The 24,325-nt window shown below is 44.0% G+C and overlaps 1 protein-coding gene across 1 annotated transcript; it reads left to right on the forward strand.

Annotated features, from left to right (window-relative positions):
* Positions 1-7,713: 7,713 nt before the first annotated feature.
* PRSS35 (serine protease 35) lies at positions 7,714-9,192 on the forward strand. Its single transcript, XM_075148039.1, has one exon. The coding sequence runs from the start codon at positions 7,729-7,731 to the stop codon at positions 8,968-8,970; it is 1,242 nt and encodes a 413-aa protein (XP_075004140.1). The 5' UTR covers positions 7,714-7,728; the 3' UTR covers positions 8,971-9,192.
* Positions 9,193-24,325: the final 15,133 nt, after the last annotated feature.

A 24,325-nucleotide genomic window follows, 5' to 3' on the forward strand; every position in this document is an offset into this window, starting at 1 on the left:
AAAATTTACATTTTGAAGAAATCAACCTCAGTCTTCAAAATGCAACTGCAGGGTGCAGTTGTGGGCCAAAGCCTTATTTCCAACCTATTTATATAATTGGTTCCACTAAATTTCAGAAGTTAAGTCTTTTAAAGGAAGGATATGCCTATGATTAAGACAACGAAACGACTCTCTGGAGATCTGAGTCTGATCTCTAGCAATGCCACAAATTTCCTGCTGGTTTTGGCAAATCAGTGGGCCCTCATCTATTGTGAGCCGAGTTTTCAGCAGATGAGTTCATTGAAACTACTCAGGTTAAGCAAAAGTGGTTAGTGAACGAGCTTTTCACGTTGTGCATCTATGTAGCCGTGGAAAGCTTGGGGGGGGGGACCTTGTTGTAGTGCAAGGGGCTGATCCACGGAGCAGAGACCACCACCCAAAGCCTTCTGCCTTGGGAGTGGAGACAAAAGGGACACCAAGGGAAGTGGAAGGCAGAAAGAGAGGGGTGAAAAGTGATGGGAAAAAGAGAGAGGTGCTTCTCACCTGGCCTCTGAGGCCCTGAGGAGCCAGGCTGGGGAGGAGAACAAGCCTTGTGAGGAGCGGTTGAGGGAACTGGGACTGTTTAGCCTGGAGAAGAGGAGGCTGAGGGGAGACCTTATCACGCTCTACAGCTACCTGAAAGGAGGTTGTAGTGAGGTGGGTGTTGGTCTCTTCTCCCAAGTAACAAGCGATAGGACAAGAGGAAATGGCCTCAAGTTGCGTCAAGGAAGGTTTAGATTAGATATTAAGAAAAATTTCTGTATTGAAAGAGTGGTTAAACATTGGAACAGGCTGCTCAGGGAAGTGGTTGAGTCACCATCCCTGGAAGTATTTAAAAGATGTGTAGATGTGGCGCCTAGGGACATGGTTTAGCGGGCATGGTGGTGTTGGGTTGACAGTTGGATGATCTTAGCGGTCTTTTACAATCTTAATGATTCTATGATTCTATTCTATGATTGTATGAGAAGGGCACCCCAGAGGAGTGGGGCCAGGAGGGTCCCTGAGGAGCGGGGCGGCCCTGAGGAGCGGGGCCAGGGCGGCGGGGGGCCGGGACGCCCCTGAGGGAGGCGCGGGCCGGCCACGGGTCGGGGGAACGCCACTCCCCGCAGCCGCAAGCCCCATCCCGGCCCGAGGAGCCCTCTGTGGAGCCGGCAGCCGCCCCTCGCCTTCCCCAGGAGCCCTACGGCGGGTCAGAACGGAGCAGCCCTCCCCGCTGCCACCGCCGCCCGGTCCCGTCGTGCCCGGCAGCCTCGGCACGCAGGTGGCGCGGCGCCCTCCCGCCATTCCCCCCGGGACGGGGTCCCTCCGCCCCCCCGCTTGTCTCCGCCTCCCCTCCCCCCGCTCGGCAGCCTCCCCCGCCCCGTCCCTGCGCGGGTCACCCCGGCTCTCCGCCCGGCGCCGAGAGGAAGCCTCTCCCGGGGCGATGCGTCTCCCCGCCCCGCAGGCAGAGCCCCTTCTTCCCTTCCCATCCGAGGAGATACCGGGATCTGCCTCTCCGCTCCCCTCGGCCCTCCCCCTCTCGCCCTCCCGGCCTCCTCCCTCTCGCCTCCTTTTTCTTTTTTTTTTTTTTCCTTTTTCCATCCCCTCCCCCGCCTGGGAAGACCTCGCAGCTCCCCCCGCCCCGTCCTCAGTAGCCGCGGGCGCTGGGCGGCGGGCGGGCGGCGCGGAGCGGGGAGCCGGGAGCCTGCGCCCCGGGGCTGCGGCCGCCTTCCCCTCCCTTCGTCCTGCGGGGTGCCAGGTATGAAAGAAACCCTTCGCGACGCCAACCGTGGGGGGAGAGGCTGTCCCGAGAGACCTGGTCGGGGCAGCGCTGGGTGGGCAGGCTGGGAGCTGGGAATGGGGGCTGAGGGTGGCTGCCCGGGGCCGGGGTCGGGGCAGCCCGGGGCCGGAGACCGGGCAGTCCGAGGTCACCTCCGTAAGGTGATTTTTTAACCACCGTCCTACACGGGTCGTTTTAAAAAATGATGAGGCTGAGCGATGTCAGTACCTTGGGCTTGGCAGCTGAAGAGTTTTGTGTGAAGCTCCTGCCCCTTTAGCCTGATAGATGTATTCTTGATAGAACTAAAACGTGACACGTTTCTTTGGTCCTTTTTTCTTTTATTTGAAGCTGGTTTCACAAGACGGCTAACGGGACGGAAGCAAGGGGCATATTGATTGGGCTTTCAGGGGTTCGTCTCTGTGCTGTGTCTTCTGCGGGGAGCAGGCAGGGAGCCTCTTCACCCTTCAAAACAACCTCTCCTTTAATTCTGATTCATCCCCTCAGTATTCGCGCTACCATCCCTGCGCTCTTCTGGAATTGACACTAATTTCATCCAGATTCGTCACTGCTGGAAGCAGATTTATCTTGGAATGGCAAAAAAAGCCGTGCCAAGGTATTTATCTTGCAGGCTCTGCAGAAAGGGAACTCCTTTGGATCAGACGCGGAAAAGCAGAGCCTCCCGCGGAAAGCAGGACCAGGGGATGGGTCAAGAGCTGTAGAGTTAAAGCCTTGCTCTCCAAACCCTCGGCGTCCTCCAGGAAACCCCTGGGCTTTAACATGGTAATGCACAGGAGCGGCCGGCAGAAGCGGAGCGGGCAGTGGAAAAGCGGCCATCCCAGCAAAGCGCCCCCGTCCCCGCTGGCTGGTTCCCGGCCGGTGCCCGCCCGCTCCCGTCCCGGGGGCCGCTGCCTGGGGCCGCCCCGGCTGGCAGGTCTCGACCCCCGGAGCCGCTCAGCGGCGGAGCAGCGGCCGGGACGCGACCTCCCCGCCTCGCCTCCCCCCGACCCGGAGGAGCGGGGAGAAGAGCCCGGCGGCGGGGCCGGTTGGGAGGAGCGGGGGCTGCCGTGGGGCCAGCCCGGGACCCGCGGGATGGCAGGCGGAGGGTTCGGCTGGGCCGGCGGCGGTTCCTGGGCCGCCGGCTGTCCGGGCGCGCCACCCCGCGGCCGCGGCCGGGGCGGCCGGGAGAGGGAAAACCGCGTCGTCGGAGGTGAAGCCCCTGTCCCCACTGCCATTCATCCCCCCTTTCTTTATTTCCCCCCGCGTGTGTGATTTCAGAAATGAGCTGTCACACCTGCCGTGTGAAATTAGCTCTTCTTACGCCTACTGAAGCTGCTTAAATTTTGTAAGAGCCAGGAGTTGCAGTGGGGTTTTCTCCGTAAGTCAGAGTGGAGGATGAAATCTATGCACCAATCTCTAGAGTGAGCACACCCAGAGGAGTGAAAAGCGCAGTGGCAGATAAGGTTAGGGTAATGGTTTCTTCCAGGGAGTGTGAGATTTCCAAAATTTGTTCTCTATTTTGCTTTGTCAGAGTAGAACTGTGAATTCCAACTTTCAGGCCATTTCAAGAATAAGGCCAAAAGCAGTTAAAGGAGCTGGTTAGTGTAGCAACCTCTAATATTTTATGGTCTGAAAACTGCATTTAAAATTATGTAAGCTTAGTTTGAAATGTGCCGACTTTCCTACAATAAGAAGGAAACCCCAGAGCACAGGCTGCACTGAACAGACAAAGATAAAACGCTGTCAGGTAGCTGGACACAACTTTTCTTCTGTCTGAGCTACACCGACGTGTAAATTCACTCTGGGGTAGCCTGAAGGGAAACATATTCTAGTTCTCCTTGACTACAAGCCTTCCCCTAAGCATTTGAGATGCATTCTGCTGGAGTAAGATAGGTTATACTGATAAAGTATTTGAAGGATATCCTGAAAAGTTAGGACATGGGTAGGTTTTGTCCTGTGAATGCAGAAAGATTTGATGTTGGAAGCAAGAAGTTAGAAGAACTGAAAATACTTTTAATTATATACATATGCCTGGCAGCTGGAATGCCACCAAACCGGGAGTCCTCACCGTTACCAGCTGGGTTTGGAAACTGGAGGAAAAATTTCAACATTTTCATGGAGCTGGGGATGTCTCTCTCACTTTCTAGTTTCCATCTTCTTCTGTCTTCTCTGAAGCAATTCATCCTATCATAAAGACAGAGCTGACTGAAGGCTTCTAATTACTGTAAGCCAACCCAAAATTTGTATGGGAAAGGAGCGAAGCAAAGAAGAGGGCAGAGCAGCTTGGGGTTTGGAAGAAGAGTGGAGAACAGCGTGGCAGAAAGTGTAAGATATTGAGTGTTTTTTCTTGCATCCAGCTTGTAGCCTTCTCAAGGCATTTCCTCCTTCCTCTGGAGAATGTATTCTCTCTGCCTTTCTTTCACCCTGCAAAGGTGTCTTTGCAGCTGTCTACACATTTCCATCCCTATCATCTGGCAAGAGGAACCCCTGTGTTCCCCCTTGCCAGCAACCTGTACTGGGCCATGGCAACCGCTGACGTTGCCCATGCTTGAAGCTGGCCTTGCTTAAATGGTAGAGATCAGGTTAGTAAACAGAGCTTAAGTGCATGGCTGTAAATGACAATGCTGCCTAGTAGGACCACTGCTCTGGTCTGTAATGAGAATTACCATTTTTTTCAAGTTCCTCGGCTTGGACTTGTTCCAGTTCTACTCAAGCGTAGTTAGTTCATTACATGCAACAAGTGGTTCATTATAAAATGATGAAAATTTTGGCTTCCAAGACTGCCTTTGTAAGTAGTGAGCACTTGAGTATAGTACTTCAAACGGGAGGCTCCAATGCATCTTTTGGTTTTGGTGTTTTTCTTTTTAAAGAGTGGCGGAAGGGAGCCATAGTACTCCACCCATTTGCTTGCAGAAAGTCTCTCTATAAAGCGAAGCTAGTTATGGGTCCAGCTAGGTAGACTTCAGCCATCGCAGTGGAATGATATCAACTCAGCCACCTCTAAGACTTTCTATATGAACTAGCAGTTAGTGAATGAACTTTCCTTATGGCTTACAAAATTCAGCTACAGAGAAATACCAAATACCCAGACCCTGAGGAAGGGCTGAGAAAGGGAGGAGTATTCTAGGAAAGAACATAGAAAAGGCATTCTCGAGCCTGACAGAAGAACTGGGTTTCTTAATACCTTTTATCTGTTCAACAGCTATATATAACAGCAAAGCAAATTAAAACCAGCTTTTCTGCATTAATATCACATTATTTATCATCAAACCATGCTAGTTTGTGACAGTTTGAAAATAAAGAAAAGGAGATGCTTTCTCATACAACATGTAATTAAACTGTGGAACTTCTTGACGCAGAACATTCTGGATACAAAATTTTGTATGGATTCAAGGGAAGACTGGGCAACTATGGAAGAGAAATCCACTGAGGTTTCCTCACACTACAGAAACTACCTCTGGTTTAAAGTCCATGAGGTGCAACTGGTTGTAAGCTAAGAGACCCTGAGGGAGGAGGGACATACATAGTTGCCCTATTCTTGTGCTCTACCCTAGGAATCCATCTTTGGTCAGTGTCAGAAACAGGATTTTAGGTGAGGTGGATCTTTGGTCAGGCTACGAAAGCTATTCTTGTGTTCTCATAATAATATTTCTTTATTTTGATACCTTATCATTTTTCCATAAATATGTAAAATTATCATTCCTCTTCAAATTTGAAGATCTGATCAATAACCAAAACAATACTTTGAAGGTAACTTTGTATACAAAAGTTAATGTTTAAATATGTGCATTTCTGCTATACCAATAATCTAGACTGTTACGGTCAATTGGTGTCTCTCTAAAAAATCTTGTGCCTAGGATGACTCTGCTCTGCTTTCAAAACCTTCAGATATCTTTTAGTATGACCATATACACCCCAGAGCTTACGCCTGTGAGTCACTGTAATCTCCAGATGTCTTATGAAAGTCCGCACATCTTCTCCAAAACCTGAGTTAGCTACTTTAAAGCCAGGGTGGGTATCTTTATACTGTATTGTAAAATGTGTTTTTTATATATCCTAATAAGTAAACTCCGGGTCAAAGTTGGTGTTCCATGCAGGCGAAGGTGAAAAGCATTAAAAATTACTCTAAAAGAAAAAAACACCCTCTGAATTTGGCATCAGAAGCCACAAGCTGTGTTTGAACCGTAGCGCTTAGTTAGCTAAAAAGTGACAATTGTTACCTCTTATAGACAAGAACTATGTCTGTATGGTGAAGATGCCTCAAAATTATGGGAGTCGTTGGTCCATGGTCAGCTTTTAAAGTGATGTTACCACTTCTTTTTCCATGTTGCACACATACTCCTCTTTTTTCATGCTAGATCTTTAGTTAGCTTGTAACCAGGCTGTTTCACTGGATAGCAGTACTCGTATTATTCTAAACTAAGCTCAAGAAAAGGAAAGCGATTATCTTTGCCCTGATTTACACTGCCATTACAATGTAAACCTGAGAGCTTCACCACAGACATACCCTTGAATTGCTTGGCTTTTAAAGTTTAATCATAGGCCCTTTCTCTCTGCACAGCTGAGGTTTCCATGTAATTGGAATGAAGGATATGAGAACGGAGCGCAGCTTTCCCAATGGCAGCGGCCAGTAGTTGGTTAATGCCACTGACATCACTGCTGCCAAAGGAGAAGAATGGTCTTTTCAGTAATGTTTTGAGCTCGGAATCAAGACTTCTGGGTTCAGTTTCTGGCTCTGCCACAGACTTCTAACAATTTTACATTCTTTCTGCATGTTTCCCAGCTATAGATGGGAATAATGCTGCTTTTTGTCTTTCCCATTTAAAGTATTAGTTCTTTGTGTGGTCCATCACCCCACCTAGGTCGGGCTTTCCACATGTGACCAGACAGCATGGTTCATGCAGCCTTTGTGGGATCCTGCAGGAAAAAGGCATGTGATGAGTCAGCAGACTTGTCCCTCTTACTTGGCTGGGCTTTCCTGCATGTATATAACCAGGAGAGTCCTCTAGACCAGCAACCTTCTACTTTCCTCACTCGTCTGGCCCCTCCAACCATGGATTTTGAAATTCTCTGACACCCTGAGAGAGATTCAGACATCCACACATAGGTTTTGGTGGCCACGGCACGCAGGGAGATACCACGCAGGATCTGCAGGAGACCTGTGCTTTCAGAGCAGCAAAAGCTGAAAGCATTTAAAATGGGACTTGCCACCTTGTTTAGGTGCCCAAATTGCTCCATCTGTCACATCCAGACAACATAAACTTTGAAAGGGGAAAGGAGATCTTTCTAAGTTGGTTCCGTGGGAGAGCAATTAGCAAAGTGTCATTTTCCATAGCAGGCAGGTTCACAGGTCTTAGCTGGGTGGGTAATGCAGAACAATTGGTGATTTTTAGGTCACTTAAAGCTCCTACTTTTTGGCCATTATATGAAAGACCACAATTGGTCTGGGTTCCTAAGTCTCACGAGTGTAGTCTGTCTGTCCACTTCTGCCTGGATCCCAAGTTTTGAATGTGACTTTTGAATACATTGGTGGTTTTCAACCATGTTCTACCTACAACCGGTAGCTATAGAGAAGAGAAGCAGAAGCGTAAAACGTAATTGCATTCCTACGGGGTAAACAAAAACAGGGCGCTGTACAGAGTGGAATGACTCAAACTACTGCCCTGCTGAAGGAAAAGCGGGTAAAACTCAGTTGTTTCCACCTTCCAGTAGGTAGCGCAGCATGGATGCTGGCTGACTTGTTGCGCCCATCTTACTGGAGACCGTTGGAAGCGTCAGAGGCAATACAGGGAATATCTGAGGCATTTCTATTTTGTGCAGAGTGTTAAATTCTGTTCCACTGGTGTCAGTGTTAATAGTGCATGGTTATACTTTGAAGATACTAAGATAACTGTGTATATTTCCAATGCGTATTTTCAAATCTCTCTTTCTTGTTTTAGAAAAAAATAGATAAAATGGAGCACATGTTACTGCTATTCATATTTTTCATACCTATATTGGGTCTCACTAATGGAACAGAAACTGAACAAGACTTTACTTGGCACTTAAAGAAGATTCCCCAGATTGTGAGCGAAAGAACTTTCTCCCTTGACAGCCCTAAATTTGAAGCAAAAACCAAATTAGAGCTGAACAGTGTATGTGGAATTGAATGTCAAAGAAAATTGCCGGTGCCAAGCTCGTCTGACTTGAAGGACCTCTTATCCTATGAGACCGTTTTTGAAAACGGCACACGGACCCTGACTGAAGTGAATGTCCTGGGACTAGTGCTTGACCCAGCTGGAAACACAACCACACGAAGGTCTTCGAGAAAGAAGAGGCAGATATATGGAACGGACAGTAGGTTCAGCATCTACGACAAGCGGTTTATGACCAACTTTCCGTTCAACACAGCTGTGAAGATCTCCACCGGCTGTAGTGGCATTCTCATTTCCCCTAAGCACGTGCTAACAGCTGCCCACTGTCTGCACAACGGCAAGGATTATGTTAAGGGCAGCAAAAGACTGAGGGTGGGCCTGATGAAGACGAAATCCCGAGGCGACGGCAGAAAACGCAAAGGTGCTAAAAGAAGTAGGAGAGAAGTTTCTGCGGCCCAAGAGGATCCTGAAGTTGCCACAGAACTAAGGCGACAATCCAAAGGTGGTGGGAGAAAGCAGAGGAGAGCTGGGAGGAAACAGGGGACCTCAGATGGCATGCCCTCCTTCCAGTGGACCAGAGTGAAGAGTACTCACATCCCAAAAGGCTGGTTTAAGGGTGTCTCTGGGGATATTGCCCTGGATTATGATTATGCTGTTCTTGAGCTCAAGCGTCCCCACAAAAGGAAATACATGGAGCTGGGAATCAGCCCAACAATCAAAATGATGCCTGGGAGCATGATCCACTTCTCAGGTTTTGACAATGATCGATCTGGGCAGCTGGTCTATAGATTTTGTAGCATTTCCGATGAGTCCAATGATCTCTTTTATCAGTACTGTGATGCTGAGCCCGGCTCCACTGGATCTGGTGTCTATCTCCGTCTTAAGGAGCCGAACAAAAAGAAGTGGAAACGCAAGATCATCGCGGTTTACTCAGGCCATCAGTGGGTGGATGTCAATGGTGAACAGCAGGATTACAATGTAGCAGTACGAATTACTCCTCTCAAATATGCCCAGATTTGCTTCTGGATACATGGGAATGATGAGAATTGCACACAAGGCTAAGGAGAGCTGAACCTGACTCGCTTAGCACCCGTATTACCATAGAGTGAAAGTCTGCTGCAGCAGTTACTGGAAGAACGTCACTCCACGTCAGGATGTTTTTGAACTCAAAGCTCACAAGTAATGTTATGGTGACTTGAGGAACGCTGAATTGCTGGGGGATGGGTAGAATCGCCAAACAAAATATTTCTAATTTCTAAATCAACCCTAGGTATGCACTTAAAATCCCGAATTATATTTATGTTTGCAATTGTGATAAATTCAAATAATTCACATCAGAAAAAAAATGACTACACTTGTTTGTCATTTTTTTTCCAAGGGAAGGATTGAAACACCTCAAACTGGTATTATTAAACAATATCTATTTTTCCAATGGATTTGCTTTTCTCAGGGTTCTGTTCCAATTCTTCAAATGCAAATTGTGCATACAGCACATTACTGTATGTGCAGAATGATCCAGAGAACTGCATGAGACCAAGACATTATTTTGGCATTCTCTAAAGACCACAGTTCCATGTTGAGAAGCAGCAGTCTACTTCATACTTGTTAGTTTGGAAAACTTCCTCCTCTGGTTGCTGCAGGAACACTTCCATGGAACCCCCAAATTTCTGTAGCTGAGGGTTAGACCTTAAAGACAAGTTTCACTTCATTGCTCAGTGAAAACAGCAAAAAGAAATCAATGAACGTAGAAGTTTCCATGTTTGGAAGAAGAAGAAACATCAGGACATAATTTAATGCCTTTAAATCTTCTTTGAGAAGTTATAGAAGTCTTAAACACAGGCATTTGCATTCCAATTAGTATTTGGAGAGCTGTAGGTTTAGTTTCTAGTCAAACGTTTAGCTTTACCATTGGGAGAAGTCACTGACTTCTGAAGTGGCTATTTGACAATCATTTAGAGCTTCACAGATGACAGATTTTTTGGGTGCTAACCATTTTTGCAGTTTTTATAAATTACTTTTATATGAGTTCAGCTTCATAGGTAGGATAGTATGTATTAGACTGGGAATTGGAAAGCAATATTTTAGTTTGGCTTTATACGGTTTTGCAACCATGTCATATTCAGACTCCACCTCAACATGAGTTACAAGGTTAAACTAAAAATTTCTCCTAACTAAATTATACCACCTTCTGAATGGTAGAAGAACTATCCTGTATGTTATAACAGATATCTTGTTAGGTAGCAGCAGTAGTTAGCAAATAATTTGGTTCAATATGTTTGCTGAATCATATATTTAATGAAAACACAAAGTGAGCTGGACTTTTACACACCTTCAAATACAAATCACTTTTTAAAAAATTATTGTTGATTGCTACGCAAGTCTATATCTTTTATTTTATATCAAGATTTTGAAGCGCAAAATGGTGCTATGTGAATCTAATAACATAAAATGATACTGTGTATTTCCGGTCATGTCCTTTGGGTTTCAATACTTTTATTATTCACCAGCACAATTTTTCATTTTTTTGATCGTAAGTTTTTGCTGACTAAAATACATTTTCTTCCTGTGCAGAAGAAAGCAATATAACAAGATTTTAAAATACTATTTGTTTGTTGGTATCTTTAAAATACGCTTGTAATATCTTTTGATGAAATAAGATCATTTTTAACAACACACTTTTTTGTAGATGATTGGAAGTATAAAACCTGACACTTCGAATGTGCAGGCAACTTTCTTTGTCTTATTATTGCCAAAGCAATAAAAATTTAAGACTTGTTTCCATACCATAACTCTAGCAATATTTCATTAATTGGAAGAGATCTCACTTTAAAAGAAACTATTTCTTTTAATGTCAGCCTTTCCAGGGAACACTTAACCTTTCTTTTTTTTTTTATTTTGTGTGATTGTTTGCAGAAAACTAATAATAATTTTTAAAGTTTAGAAATTAATGTCTAAGATTTTAAGGTTAATTATTTTTTATTGTTGTTAACATTAAGACGTATGGCTTTGCTGACAGTAATTTTAAATCACCTCAGTCCAGTATTTAATACTCTCACTCCATGCAATGGGCCTACAATATTCTTAAGTCGGCTCAGCAATGTTTTTCTTAAGTGCCTTTCTCCATAGTTACTGTGACAAGTAAGGTGCCGCATCGTTAATCCAATACAAGTCAACCTAAGTCCGTGGATTTTGTCACAATTATTCTCATTGTTGACTTGGGTCCAAAACTGATCAAGATAAGGTGGCTTAGTAAATTCCTTGTTTTGGTGAGTCTTATTTAGATGTACGCCTTAAGAGCAGAAATGTAATCTATTTCTTTATTAGTTTGGGAATCAGGTACAAGGTAAGAATGAAAAATGTTGATGTCAGCTTTCAAATGGTCTTGTTATAATAATCATCCGCTATAAATACCTCAGCCACGACCTGAAGTTCTCATACCAGGCTGATAACAAATGTTTGTCCTCAGAGGATAAATATTAGATGCTCAGTGCCTCATTTTATGGTACTAAGAGATTAGAGAGGTTGGCCAGAGCAACATAAAAATTAATTAAACCTATATATATTCAAGCCTCTGTGTCTGAGTGCACATGCACAAACATATGCAAATATACGGGCTTGTAGAGCATGTGCTGTTTTGACTGGGTCAGCACCTTCAGGCAACGGAATGCAGGCACAAGAAGACATGGACAAAATGTTATTCCTGTTGTATCTGCATGCCAGGCAACATTTCAGTCTGCCACTTGGCCTAACAGAGAAGGAAATGCTTTATGTAGGCATTGTGACTGCTTACTACAGGGACTTCTGAAATAGTTCATAAATCGAGTACTTACACACAACCCCAGGAGGTCAATGATGTCCCACGTAGAGCTCTTGGTACCAGCCACTGCAAATGGGACAGGAATTTCTGAGCTGTGATCATCTCAGATTTCCTTTAAAAAACTGCAGTTAGTATCTAGTTATCAATAAAAAAATACGAGGAGGGGGTATTTTTAGTAGTTCAGATCTGCTATTGTCTAGGCCACCAGCATCAAGGCTGGGTTCCCAGCCCAGAAGGGGACAGAGCCCTTGTAATGTTTCTCCAAAGGATTTTTCCCTCTTCCAAGTACTGGGCTGTACATCATTTGTTTTCATCAGTACTAATGCTTTTCCATAAGAGTTGCTATAGTAAATCTTTTTCTTTAACGGTATTCCTGGCTTTAGGAAAAAACAAACTCAGTCAAATTCCTTTGCTAGAGGACTACTGGCAATTTGTGAAGTTAACAAGTAAGTTTTTCCTGGGCCAAAGGTAAACATCATATACAAACTTCTAACACACCCAGACCAGCTTCTGCAAGGCATTTGTGCATGCGTTTAATCTGGGGCTCTGAGACATACGATGGAATTCAAGGGGATTATCTGCAATGTGAAAAATTAAGTCTAAGTTTGTATTATCTTAATGAAAGAAAAACACAATGTTAGGTAGCAAAATTATTTCTGTTGTATGAGGTATAGAGTACCTGATGCTTTAAAAATTGCTTAAAGAAACTCCTTGACTCAGTTTATAATTTACCATGCAAATTTTGCAGATTTATGAGTCTGTATGGAGTATGAATCAGCAGAGAATATGGCTTAAGTAAAAAAATAATTCATCTACACATGGAGGACAGAAGCAGCTGGGGAATTCCTCCTATTCTGCTGATAAGGGATGACCTGGCCGCAAACAACAATTAATACAGAAAGAGAGAGCAAGAGAAGTAGATGGTACGTAAGACCAGGAAGGTGGAGGTGGTGTGCAAGGGATAAAGAAAGTGTGAAAAGTAACAGATGAAATGGCTGCGAGGTAGCAGAGGGACCTATTGTAAGAAAGAGTAGGCAGCTGGTAAAGGCATAACAGTATAAATTAAGATGTAAAAATCACAAGTTACATGAACAATCTCCTTTCGCTGTTAAAGATGAGGCTGTTCTTCCCAGCCAACAGCATCAAGGAAAGGGCTGTGAGAGGGCTCAGGTTCTGGCAGGGACCACTAGCAGGCAGGGGTTTTTGACCCTGACCTACAATCCCTGCCTGAAGTCGCAGGATTACGCTTGTGCTTGTTTATGGTCCTTGGGAAGCAACAGATCCTTGTCCTGGCCAAAAGACTTGGCAGTGTGAACCTCCCAGCACACTGGCTCACCAAGAGTGTAGTGGGAAAAGGGAGTTTCTTTCACTTGAAAGTTTCTCAAACCTGACATTTTGTTGGGATTCCTGTAAAGGCTGTTCCCCATTGGGAAAAAAAAAAAAACACACAACAAACAAAACAAATCCAACAAACGAAAAATCTCAGACTTGAAGCATTTAAATGTTGGCTCCATTTTTTGTACGTAGCTACAAATTCTAGCCAATAAATTTTTTCAAATACCTTCAGTTTGTGTTTGGTATCTTTGTAGAAATTTAACCAACTGCTTCTAATTTTCAAGCACAGAATATTGCAGATACTTCCATCTACAAATTCCTGGATTAAAGTATGAATGGGGAAAAAAAATAAAGAATATTGTTAAACTGAAAGTTTAAAATTGCACACTAATCTCAAGGGAGTTGGAAGTATTTTTGGGTCCCTGTTGCACCAGCCTTTTGCTCCAAGTGTGAGACAGCTTTTAGGTTTAAAACCTCCAGAGGTAACTGTGATGATTCTTTAATGTTCTTAACTTTTTAAAGACTGACAGCAAACTTCAAAAAATGTGTTTTTATAATATTTTTAACTGCACAAAATGACAACTCATTTGGGAAAATAAATGCAAACCTTTGCTATATTAAGATATTATACGATGCACACACTATGTCAATAAATATTTTCTATTGTTTTTCTTTTCCTCTGTCACGATGTAGTTTGTTAGCTATGGTGGTGTTACACAAACTCCATTCTGTAAACGCTTGTAAAAGGTTATCAGTGAATCATCTGGGACGTGGTCTTACAAGATATTAATGTCTCTTTAAATTTGTTCTGGGAAAAAAAACTCCCTGTCTACTCCTGTCTTCAAGATAATTACTCCATGAGCAAATTTGATGAGTAAAAAAAGGAGCAAGGAAATGACTCACAGACTACGCCACAACTTATTAATTCTGAAATAAGTAATTAGTTCTGTTTCTGCTATTTGCTGTTGTTGTATTTTCTACCCCAGAGAGCTGTTGAACCAGGCCAAATTAGAAGTGCGTAAAATATTATAATCTTGGTTCTCAGCATTATCCTAACTCTGTGCCCTTGAAACTGGTGCTGATTTGATCACTGACAGTAAAAGGAGAGATTTTTGGCAAGAACAAAAGCTGCTGGAAATATTTAATGGAAAGTTTAGAAATTATTACAGCGGTGATTAACAGTGTGTCTAATACAAGCAATATTTAACAGGGGTCTGGCAAGGGCTTCCCCACCAGCTCTGGTGGTCCTTACATGGGGGAGGAGTAAGGGCCACAGGGGAATAAATAGGATTGACAGCTTCATCACCTGGACCAACGTCCGTTTGGGACTGGTGACAGGATCTAAACCTTTTCATTGCTGGAGTCTACTTTTTGCCACCTTCTGGGAGAATGTCTTGGTGCCCGAAAAATGTTTCTCGGACCCTATCCCGGGAACACAAACAGAGACCCAGGGGGTGACAGCTGTGTCCTCTGCAGGCCATTCCCAAGCCACCGGCAGGGATGTGGTTGCTCCGATGGAAGATGCGTTCCAGGATGTGCTGTGGGTCTCACATTCCCATGGGCCCTGGGGGGCTTGAACTGACATCCTATTCAAACATCTATTCAGTCCTAAAATGTTCGGATACAGCCCAGTTCCTTGTGCAGGTATTTTCCTGTCATACTTCCAGTTCCCATCATCTTTAACTTAATACTCAGAAGGCCTTCACCAAATAACAGCAACTCAAATCCACCAGAGAAGTGGCATCTAATGCCGGTTATTAGGCAGGTATTCCCGACGAGCCATTCATTCCTCCTACTTGGAATATGTCTCTAAGCCTTGATAATGCCTTACCCTTCCACCGTTATTGCTAAGAAAAAAGATCAGATATACTGGAAAATCTACACAAATATTTCACAAAGATTGTGCCTCTTGGCAATTTTGTACACACCGTAGCTATTGCAGTTGCTATGGCTCTGCTTCTTTTCCATGTGAAAGAGTTTGAAAACATTGGATGAAACCAAGTTGGGCTGGTTTTCAGACAAATTACTCAGCTGCCCTTTGGCTGCAGTTGCAGCATTCTCCCACCCCTCCCCTCCCGTTTAATTTTCAACTTTAGTGGATTAAATGCTGGTTTCAGCTCTCCTTAATCAAAGACGAAAGCAGCCAGGAGACAGCACATGGCAAAGGACCCTTTCTGGCCGTACCTCCCTGTGGGCATTGTGAAGCAGGGCAGGCCCCAGAGGGAGAGGAGGACAAGAGAAGGCAAAGGTGAAGACCGTGATCAACAGCAAAAAAGCACAGTGCCTTACTGAATGGAAGAAAACATGATTTCTGTTTTTCCTACAGTGAAAGGCAATCCTAGTTTTTACATTCCTTTGCCTTCTCTTGGATGATTAACTCATCAGCTAACTATTGACCCTTGTACAGGAGCCAGTGGTGGGGGTACAACATGCCCTCGAATGCCAGCAGGGGCTTCCCCTCCCCAATACACAAAAAACCAGAATGCTAAGTTACCCCAAAGGGGATTTACTAGTAATACGAAGGGAAAAAAAAAATTTAAACGTAATCTCTAAGAAAAGCACCATATTTTTATTTAAGTAAAACAGGGATGTTTTGAAAAATATGTATGTGTAAAGGCAACGCAGACTTTATAGATAGGTATGGCATATGGGTTTTTCTGCCACACTCGTCTGTTCGTTCCAGAGCTGCGGTGAGTTACATGGCAAAAGAACAACCAGTTGCTGGTTGTCTATCCCACCATCTCCCCACGGGGCAGGGATTTATTGTGCTTCCAAACGCTTGCTGCTTATTGTGAGTTTGGGCTCAGATCTGGTCTTCTTAAATGGTGGACATAAACAGAGGCTTCCAGGCATGTGCCCACTGACATTTTAGGGTTTATACATTTTGCTGTATGTTTCCATGGAGGATGTATGAAGTAATTTTTAATAATGGTGGGTTGAAACAGTAAGCTCCAGTAACCAAACAAACTCTGCATCACATTCTCCTCTCATTTCCAATAGTGAACCTTAGAGAAATTTGTCCCACTGTATATTATATGTATTTACTTGTTATAGAGTGTTATGCACTAGGCATTTAGGATCTGTAAACAGGTTTATTTCTTTTAGAAAGAAATAAAAAGGAAACCAAAAGGGAAAGTAGCTTTGACAGTGTTCAATTTAGATATAAGTACTTTATTGCTTGTAAATTAACCTCTTACAACAGTGACCTGTGATCAAGTAATGTTGCTTATACAACTGACGTGCTTGAGTCCTTCACTTCTTGCTTATTGTTTTTTTCCTTACTGGTTGGGACTAAAAAAAAAATCAGGCATCAGTGCAATGACCAATGTGAGATTAGTTTTCTATGCATACTGTGAAAACACTATCCACAAGCTTATAAAAAAAAATACAGCTGCCACTAATTGTATTTTATTACCTTTAAACTGGTAAAGAATTGTCTTTACGGGGTTATGACTTTGGAAGCAGTTTTTGCTCAGTTATTTTGATGTACAAATCCATGGTACACCACACGCACACATACAAGGAGGGGCAACTTTATACTCATCTTCAGCTTGAAAGCTCCGCGGAGATTGCCTTAGCTATCTCCGGCTACAAGCATAAAAGACATGCCATACAGTATTTGTGTATTTCTTCTCAATTCAGCCTTCACCTTTGCATCCTTCACATTAACGACATCAACTTTGCCCCCACCCTATGCTCTACCCATTTATCATCAGGCTAATGAAGCACCTTTTCCTGATTTTCTTTTACATATTGGAAAGTTTACATACAGGCCACTTCCGAACTTGCCGATGTGCTTTTTTTCACCTTGATACTATCCCTAGGAATTGTTTTTCATGCCTTTGACTCTTATCTTACAGCAACTATTTTTATAGTGGGGAAAAGTCCTGGCTCTCCCTGCTCCAGCAACATACAGACTTGATGCTGCTGCTCCCCACCAGGCCTCAGTCCTACAAGCAACAAACTCCATCAATTCCCTCTTCACTTCTGGGTGCTGCTGTGCTGCTTCAGACTGCTTTCCTTAGCCTTCAAACAGCTTTACATCAGGCATGCACACAGCCGAGGGATGAAGGCGGCTGGGGAACCCGTCCCCTGCTCCGCTGCAGAGACCTTGGAAGGGGCAGGGCCAGACCCCTTCCTCCCAATATCCCCATCACTGATGTACAGGCTCAAATGTCCTTTGATCTGTGAATCTTCTGCTGTGCCACACACAGCGCACGCTCCCATCCCATCCCATCCCATCCCAAACTCCCTCCAGGAAAGGAAGCTCCTTGACTGGGTGGGACAGTGCCAGCCAGGGTCCCAGCCAGGAGCTGCACTGGTGTGGGGGGGGTCCCTGCAGGGCTCTGCTTGTTCCAGCCTCTCCTTCAGCGCCTCGGTTGACCAGAGCACCTTCACAGTCCCACTGTGCCCACGCTTCCACGGGGACCTGCCCTTTGGAGTGGGGCTAGGCTCTCTCTCCGTCCTTCAGCTATTTTTAATGCGTTTGCAACTTCATCTCATGCTTCCCTGCCTGTCTTGAGTTCTGTCTGTTGCTAATTCCACTTTTTAATTTTTCTAATTGTGCTCGCTTTGGGGTTTCACCTCGTTTTCTACTTAAACACCAAAAAGCTAAAATTAAATTACATAAATAATGCCTGACCACTGGTGCTATACAGTGAGGAACTTGGCTTTCTGTCCAAGAAACCACTTCAAAGTGCTATTATGGTAACAGCTGCAAACAGAGAACTAAAGGCAAAATCACTGCAAGCAAACCAGCGTTCATAGCTCCAAAACAACGCATGAAATATGGAGCCAGCCTTGGGAAATGCTTTCATAAGCTCTGAGTCAATGTAAACGCAGGCTGCCAGCTGAAGGAGCAATCTTGTGATCTTACAAAACAGCTCTGGGCAGCTGACGGCTCCTCCTGCTGCGGATGCTGACCGAGGGAGAGGTCACAGGCTCGTGACCCCAGCAGCAAGCATTTAGGGGGTTTAATCTCCTAGACACATCCTACTCTCCAGGGGAAGCTTTATTTGATTTCACTGATTTAACTGACTGCAAAACCAACAATAATTTGATGCTATTAATCAGATTATACTAACTGGGCTGTAAATGGCTCCCACAGCCTCGCAAGATCCACTGGAACAACAGTTTCAAGCAAAAAGTGGACGATCCCCGGCAGGGAGATGTGCCTGTGTGGGAGCCACATCTGCTCAGCGCCTGGAGAAATTCGGCAGGGACCTTCTCGGTAGCTGGCTGTGGGTGAGGTTTATCACACCAGTTATTTAAGCCTGCTGCCAAAGTAATGTCTCGTTGCAGAAGCACAGCCTTCTAGGGCTAATTCAAGGACGAAGCCTGGAAAAGAAAAGCTATAGATGTTGTAGATAGGTCTTATCTGCAGCATTTCTTTACGTACCATTTGCGAAAGAGAAAATCACAACTCTAGGGAAGGGGTAAAGCCTTCATATTCCAGTATGTACAGTGAAGAGCACCTGCCTTTTTTCCCCCTCAATACCATTAAACAGCATAAATTTCAAACACTGTAAATATTGGAAAGAACTTAGGAAACTCCATGCTTCGTTATATCCCTATACCAGCCCTTTTTTTAACGTGCAAGGTGGAGCCAGGGCTGTAAGCGCAGCCTGTTTGCCAAGCCCATGCTGGCCTTCGTGTGCTCCTCTCTTGCCACATCAATCAGAGCCCGCGGACAGAGCCAAAATTACACGGTCCTGCGACAGAGGGGTGCAGCCACGTACTTTTCCAGGCCACAACGCAGCTTTTTTTTTATTTGGCAAAGGCTAAGCTTCAAGAAAGTATTTTTAGACATATAAAAAGTCACATTTCTAGATCTAGAAGCCAGCTCCCTCCTCCTAATCTGAAAGCAAGCTTTTTGTAAATTTTTAGGCTTGTCTGGCAATGTCACTGTGGAACCAAGTACACCCTGGTAGAAACACGATAAAGATACAGCTGAGAGATACAAGACTAGCAGGAAACAAGGTTACCTATGAAGCAGATAATTGCTAAAATAACTGCAAGATTCACGGCCATTTTTAAAATAGAAGACACGATTTTTTCTACTACCTATTGACTAAGTGCATGGAAAGAAAATTTTCAAGCAATTAGGGTGTTTTGTTTTTATTTTAGTGGGATATTATTGTCATTCTCCTCTCAGCAGAGGGCTTTTTAGGCAGCTCCACCAATTACAGAATTAGGGGTTCAGCAGGTAGTGTTACATGCCCTGGGGCAATCCAAAGGCAGTAGCTCCCGTTGGTGATGATGATCAACTTTCTACTGACGAGAGGGTCTTTTGGCAGATATCTAAACAACTTCCAGATATTATGGCCATTAAACTCACGAAACTTTCCATGAGAGCAGAGCAATTCAGACCTCTGTCATGGCCAGATTACAGCTGGTAGCTGTATTCTGCCTCTCCCTATTGCCAGCTAGGGTTACCAAACAAGGTATTTTACGTTTTCCAATCTGTACATAGCAGCTTTGTTACAAAGAATGTACAGTTGCAGATTTTAGAGACCCCGCTGAAAATTAGATATCAAGTGTACCATGTGTATATATACATATATATGGTACATACATGTGGTACATCAGTGAATACACTGTATGTATATATAACTATGTACAATACATACACAGTAGTGTGATTGTAAACATGATACTCAAACGGTATCTGAAGAGGAGTTAAGGAGACTGTCAGAGCACCTGAGACCCTGATCTTGCGCCCACACCCTGCGCTGTCTCCTCCCTCACCTCTCCCATCACCCTCCAGAGACCTGCAGCCGCTTCTTGTTTCTGCCTCTCCAGCCAGGCACCTGAGCAAGCCGCATGTGGCAGAAAGAGTTTGAGGATCCTGCATTCAAAGGGCTGAGGGAGGACAGACAGTCCCATCTCCTGCACAGCTGCTCTGCCCTGCCATCCTTACCGTATACTGAATTCTCCCAGTACAGCTCCCCCTGCCACACAGAGATCCAACCAGCTGAAAAGCAGGGTGCGGAGAGACATTCAGCCCATGGCCTCCCTCCTCCTCCCCAAATTTCTTCCCTTGCTGAAAAGATTTAACAGTATGCTGAGTCTTATTAATGTCACAAAGAGCCAAACAGTAATGCTCAGTACTGAAATTCTTTAAACTGTCAAATTTCTTCCTTTTAAAAATTACTTCCTTTTAAAATTTTTATTCCTGTTTTTCTTTTTTTTCCCCCAATGGCTACACTCTATGCACAAATGTATGCTGAAGGGCAATTGCTTAAACCACAGCTTTTCTGGAAGGGCTTTAAGAGCATAGAGGAGCGTAGGCTGACCACGGCCCAACAACGCAATCCTGCTGGGGAAAGTGCAGATGCCACGCTGGGATCTATAACTGGGAGCCTGGCTCACAAGCCCTGGGACATAGCATTTCTGTGACATGCAGCACAGGCGTGCCTTCACTCCACTGCTGGGTCCCATTTTGGATGCTGCACTTCATGGGAAGTACGGACCAGCTGAAGAGAGTGCAGAGTACCAAGACTGATCAGATATCTAGAAAACTTGACTGGCAAGGAAAGATTGAAGACAGAGGGCATAAGACAGAAGAATGACCGTGGTAACCATCCAAATATCATCTTTGCTGCTGCAAAGAACAAAGGGAGTATCCCCACAGACAGAGGAAGTAACAGTTCAACATGCAGCAAGGAAGAATCAGGTAATACAGTAACCGCAGCTTTCTCAGGGCAAAGGTGGTGATGTCCTGCAGTGGTGTTTGGAAAGGCTGTGGTGCGATGGAGGTCTTTTAGAAAAATCTGTTGGGAATTATACAATTTTGGCTTTAGAGCAGGAGAATAGAGTAGATGGCTTTCTATTTTCTGCAATTTCTATCTTATGATCCCACCCAGCAGTCTGAAGTGGAAACTTCACATGCTCTGAATGCATTGCCTTTGCAGTGGAGTGCAGCAAGCTGCGTTGGTCTTGTTTATCTGTAGCAGAGAGCCAGCTTTTAAGTGAAACAGCGTGCATAGTTATACAAAACTTTTATGTTGGCAATAAAATGCTTTGGCCAAGAGAAAAATATTATATTTCACACAAGAGTCTGCTCCAGTACAGCATAGATTGAATCAGCTTAACTCTTCAGTTTGGCTAGGGGAAAATGATTTCACTTTAGTTGCATCTTTCATCCATCTCTGACAGATCTATCAAAATACTGGACTTACCAGTTAAAGTTCCCAGCCACTGTAAGTTCAGTCTCAAATGGCAAAGCCTGGCTGCAAGCTGAACTGTACAACTAGAAAAATAATATTCTGTAAGCCTGCCAGCTATTTTAAAGGACATTAAACGAGAGAAGCACATCCATGACAGGCTCTTCATGCAAACTCTGCTGAACTGGACTGTAAACAGTTCATACACGAGACCAGCTACTTCATTTTAAGATTTCCAGACCAACCACCTGCAATACTACATTGGTGTAAAGTGTTTTACTTAAAATGTAGGTGGGGGCTGTTCCTATGTTAGCCCCAAAGGGGTAAAGGTACAGCAAAGACAACATTGCGGGTTTGAGATGGGGGATTTTCCTTGCTAACGACAGAAAGTGTCTGTGGGATACAGCCTGGCGTAGGTACCACTGCAGCACCCAGGGCTTGCAATTCTTGTGCAGTTCTCTGTTCCTCTAAAATTTGCATTTGAATGAAATATAGATGATTTGCCCATTTCTCAGTATATACTCCTCATCTAAAGAGAGATGGAGGCTGTAAGTGATACGTTAGCAAATTCTTTGAGGTATTTCGAAAAGCTGTTAAAAGCTCAAACAACCCAAATCCAGCCCTCAACATCTGTTGGCAAAAAAAAAAAAGGAGTTGTCTGAAAAATCCACAAGCCAGGCTAAATGACAGAGTAGGATTAGAGTCGATCTTTATGATCAGTCACGAAGCCAAATGTCTAATGAAGCAAAATATTTTAACACGTACATAAGCTACTTCATTACAATAAATATTTGCCAGGATCCTGAAATCCTGGGGAAATCAATCCTGGATACAAAATACTATATTTTGGGTGGACAGAACAGTGTAACACTTTTCTAAATTACATTTAACTATACGGATTACATATGTGCGAGATGTATACACCAAAACCTAATGTTACATCTTACTAACCATCAAGAACATCATCTGTCAGGTTATGTTTTAAAATCTCCAGAACATAAATACTCCACTTAGGAACCACAGGGTGCACATTTCTAGATAACTGAAGATATCAGGTTCTGGAGGAACCAGGAAGGCTTGAGCGAACATGGAAACAAGGATTAGCTGTCCTCCAGTAACACGGTTATAGAGCTGCTCAGGAGAAATAGGTTTACTTAATAGTATCTCAGACTAAAAAGTGCACGGAGCATTACAGACTTACACACACACATATTTTAGTTTTATAATTACTACTTACAATCCTAAACAATAGCTGAGCATTTCAATAGAAAATCTGCTTACTGTCACTATGTAATATATTTACATTACTTTGAAAAAGAACAGTATCTTTTGTATGGTCTCTTCGTTGATAAATGGGAATCAACTCCTTCTAATCTGTACTAGGACTATGGTAGTAAGAAGGTGGTTTCATCTGCATATCTTGGTTTTTAAAATATAAAGGGAAGTTTTAGAGAGAAAAAAATAAATGAATGACTTATTAGCCAAATAATTAGCCTAATTTAATTTCACATAAGTTTAGGAGGATGCTTAAAACCATCCCATGCACAAAACCAGATGCGCTGCTGGGAGATGTGTATGCAGTTGGAGTTAATGGAGCTTTTGTGTCAATTAAAAAGTAGCTACAATGTATTGAATGCTGCCTTGCCTCTCTCCTGTTTGGGCCCAGACCATGCCTTAGAGAGCAGAACATTTTAGCCATCCTACAGGCATCACAGTCAGTCAAATATTTTGAGAGAGAAGCAAATTTCCAGCATGACTTGCCTTGGAGCCAAGGGCTCTATAAGCAAATTCTTTACGACGAGATCTTCAGGAAAGCATAATGAGGTAAGCAGCTGGATTTCCATCAATACCATTTCTGAAACGAGCACGCTGTATCGAGCTAAGGGAGAGTGTTTCAGTCACGCTGCTGCAAAGGTTCACAGGAAGAAACGCAAAGCGGACTGCGATGCTGGTGGCACAGGACCCAGGCAGCAAGGCAAAGTCGCTAGCTGCCTGCAAATTCTTATATATATTTAATTACACATATGTATTTGTATGATTAAATATATATTTAAAATCAGGACAGCTCATGCCCCACAAAGTGCAGGGCTGAGCAAGGCTTGGCGTGTTTGTTCATCCCTGAGCAGCAGGGATGCTAGGCAGGTGCTAGATACCATCAAGGTGGGGTGGAGGTGCGCTGGGAAGTGGCATTTCAATACACTGCTGGAAACCTCTTCTTCCAAGCACAAAGGGAATGGCATGCTCTATCCCAAAGCTGTGCCCACAGAAATAGCTCCTAAAATTTGGTTCTCCTATAAAAGTGGAAAGGTTCAGAAGACATCAGTAGATTCAAAGATGCTCTAATACCTAAGCCAGAATTTGTATAGTAAGACAATCTTATTTATACAGTATGCTGGTCTCAATATTACTAATTTTCCCCCGTTTCTTCCCTTGCTAATCTACTAAACTTGGTTTTTCCATGTTTCAGAGGAGAAGTGATCTATTCTCCTCCTTGATTTTTCAAAATAAAGCCAAATTTCAAGGTTTTGAAACTGCTCTTTCAGTTGGCTGGAGCCAGTGTGGGATTATTCCAGTAAGGAGGAATCACCAAAAACCCTAGATTGACTATCAACCTAGATTGACAGGGTATAATTATAGACACATCATAGATTCTAAAGTTAAGTAAGACTATGCTTTATGTATTTAACTTGTCCTACTCTTACATTTGAGTAGTGTTTCAGAAAATCCCTTTTATTTATACACAGACACAGAGTATGAAAAATTGCTTCTTTTAAAGCCTGGTGTCTGCTTGCACCTGTACCTTGCTCTTGTGCACAGAATCAGTTTGCTGACATTTAACAGCCAAGCTGCAGGCCTGTAGCAGCTTACAAGGCTGAGGGCACAGAGCTGCCCACTCCCTGGGGTCACTTTGTACCCCCACTGCTCCATCACCCACCCCCTCCCTCAATTACAGACAACCTGCAGCCCGAAGAACACACCATCTATCCCCCACGGCCATTCCCCTGTGCATCCATCCTAGCCCACTTCTCTTTCCCCTCCTTAGTGCAAAACTATCCCCACTCCCACACAAGCGGCCTCTTCCCAGGCCTGGGTGGGCAAA

Source organism: Calonectris borealis, chromosome 3 (genome assembly GCF_964195595.1).
Source record: "Calonectris borealis chromosome 3, bCalBor7.hap1.2, whole genome shotgun sequence".
NCBI lineage: Eukaryota > Metazoa > Chordata > Aves > Procellariiformes > Procellariidae > Calonectris > Calonectris borealis.

Coding starts and splice junctions, on each gene's coding strand:
- PRSS35 (XM_075148039.1), top strand. CDS start 7,729: ATGGAGCACATGTTACTGCTATTCATATTTTTCATACCTATATTGGGT.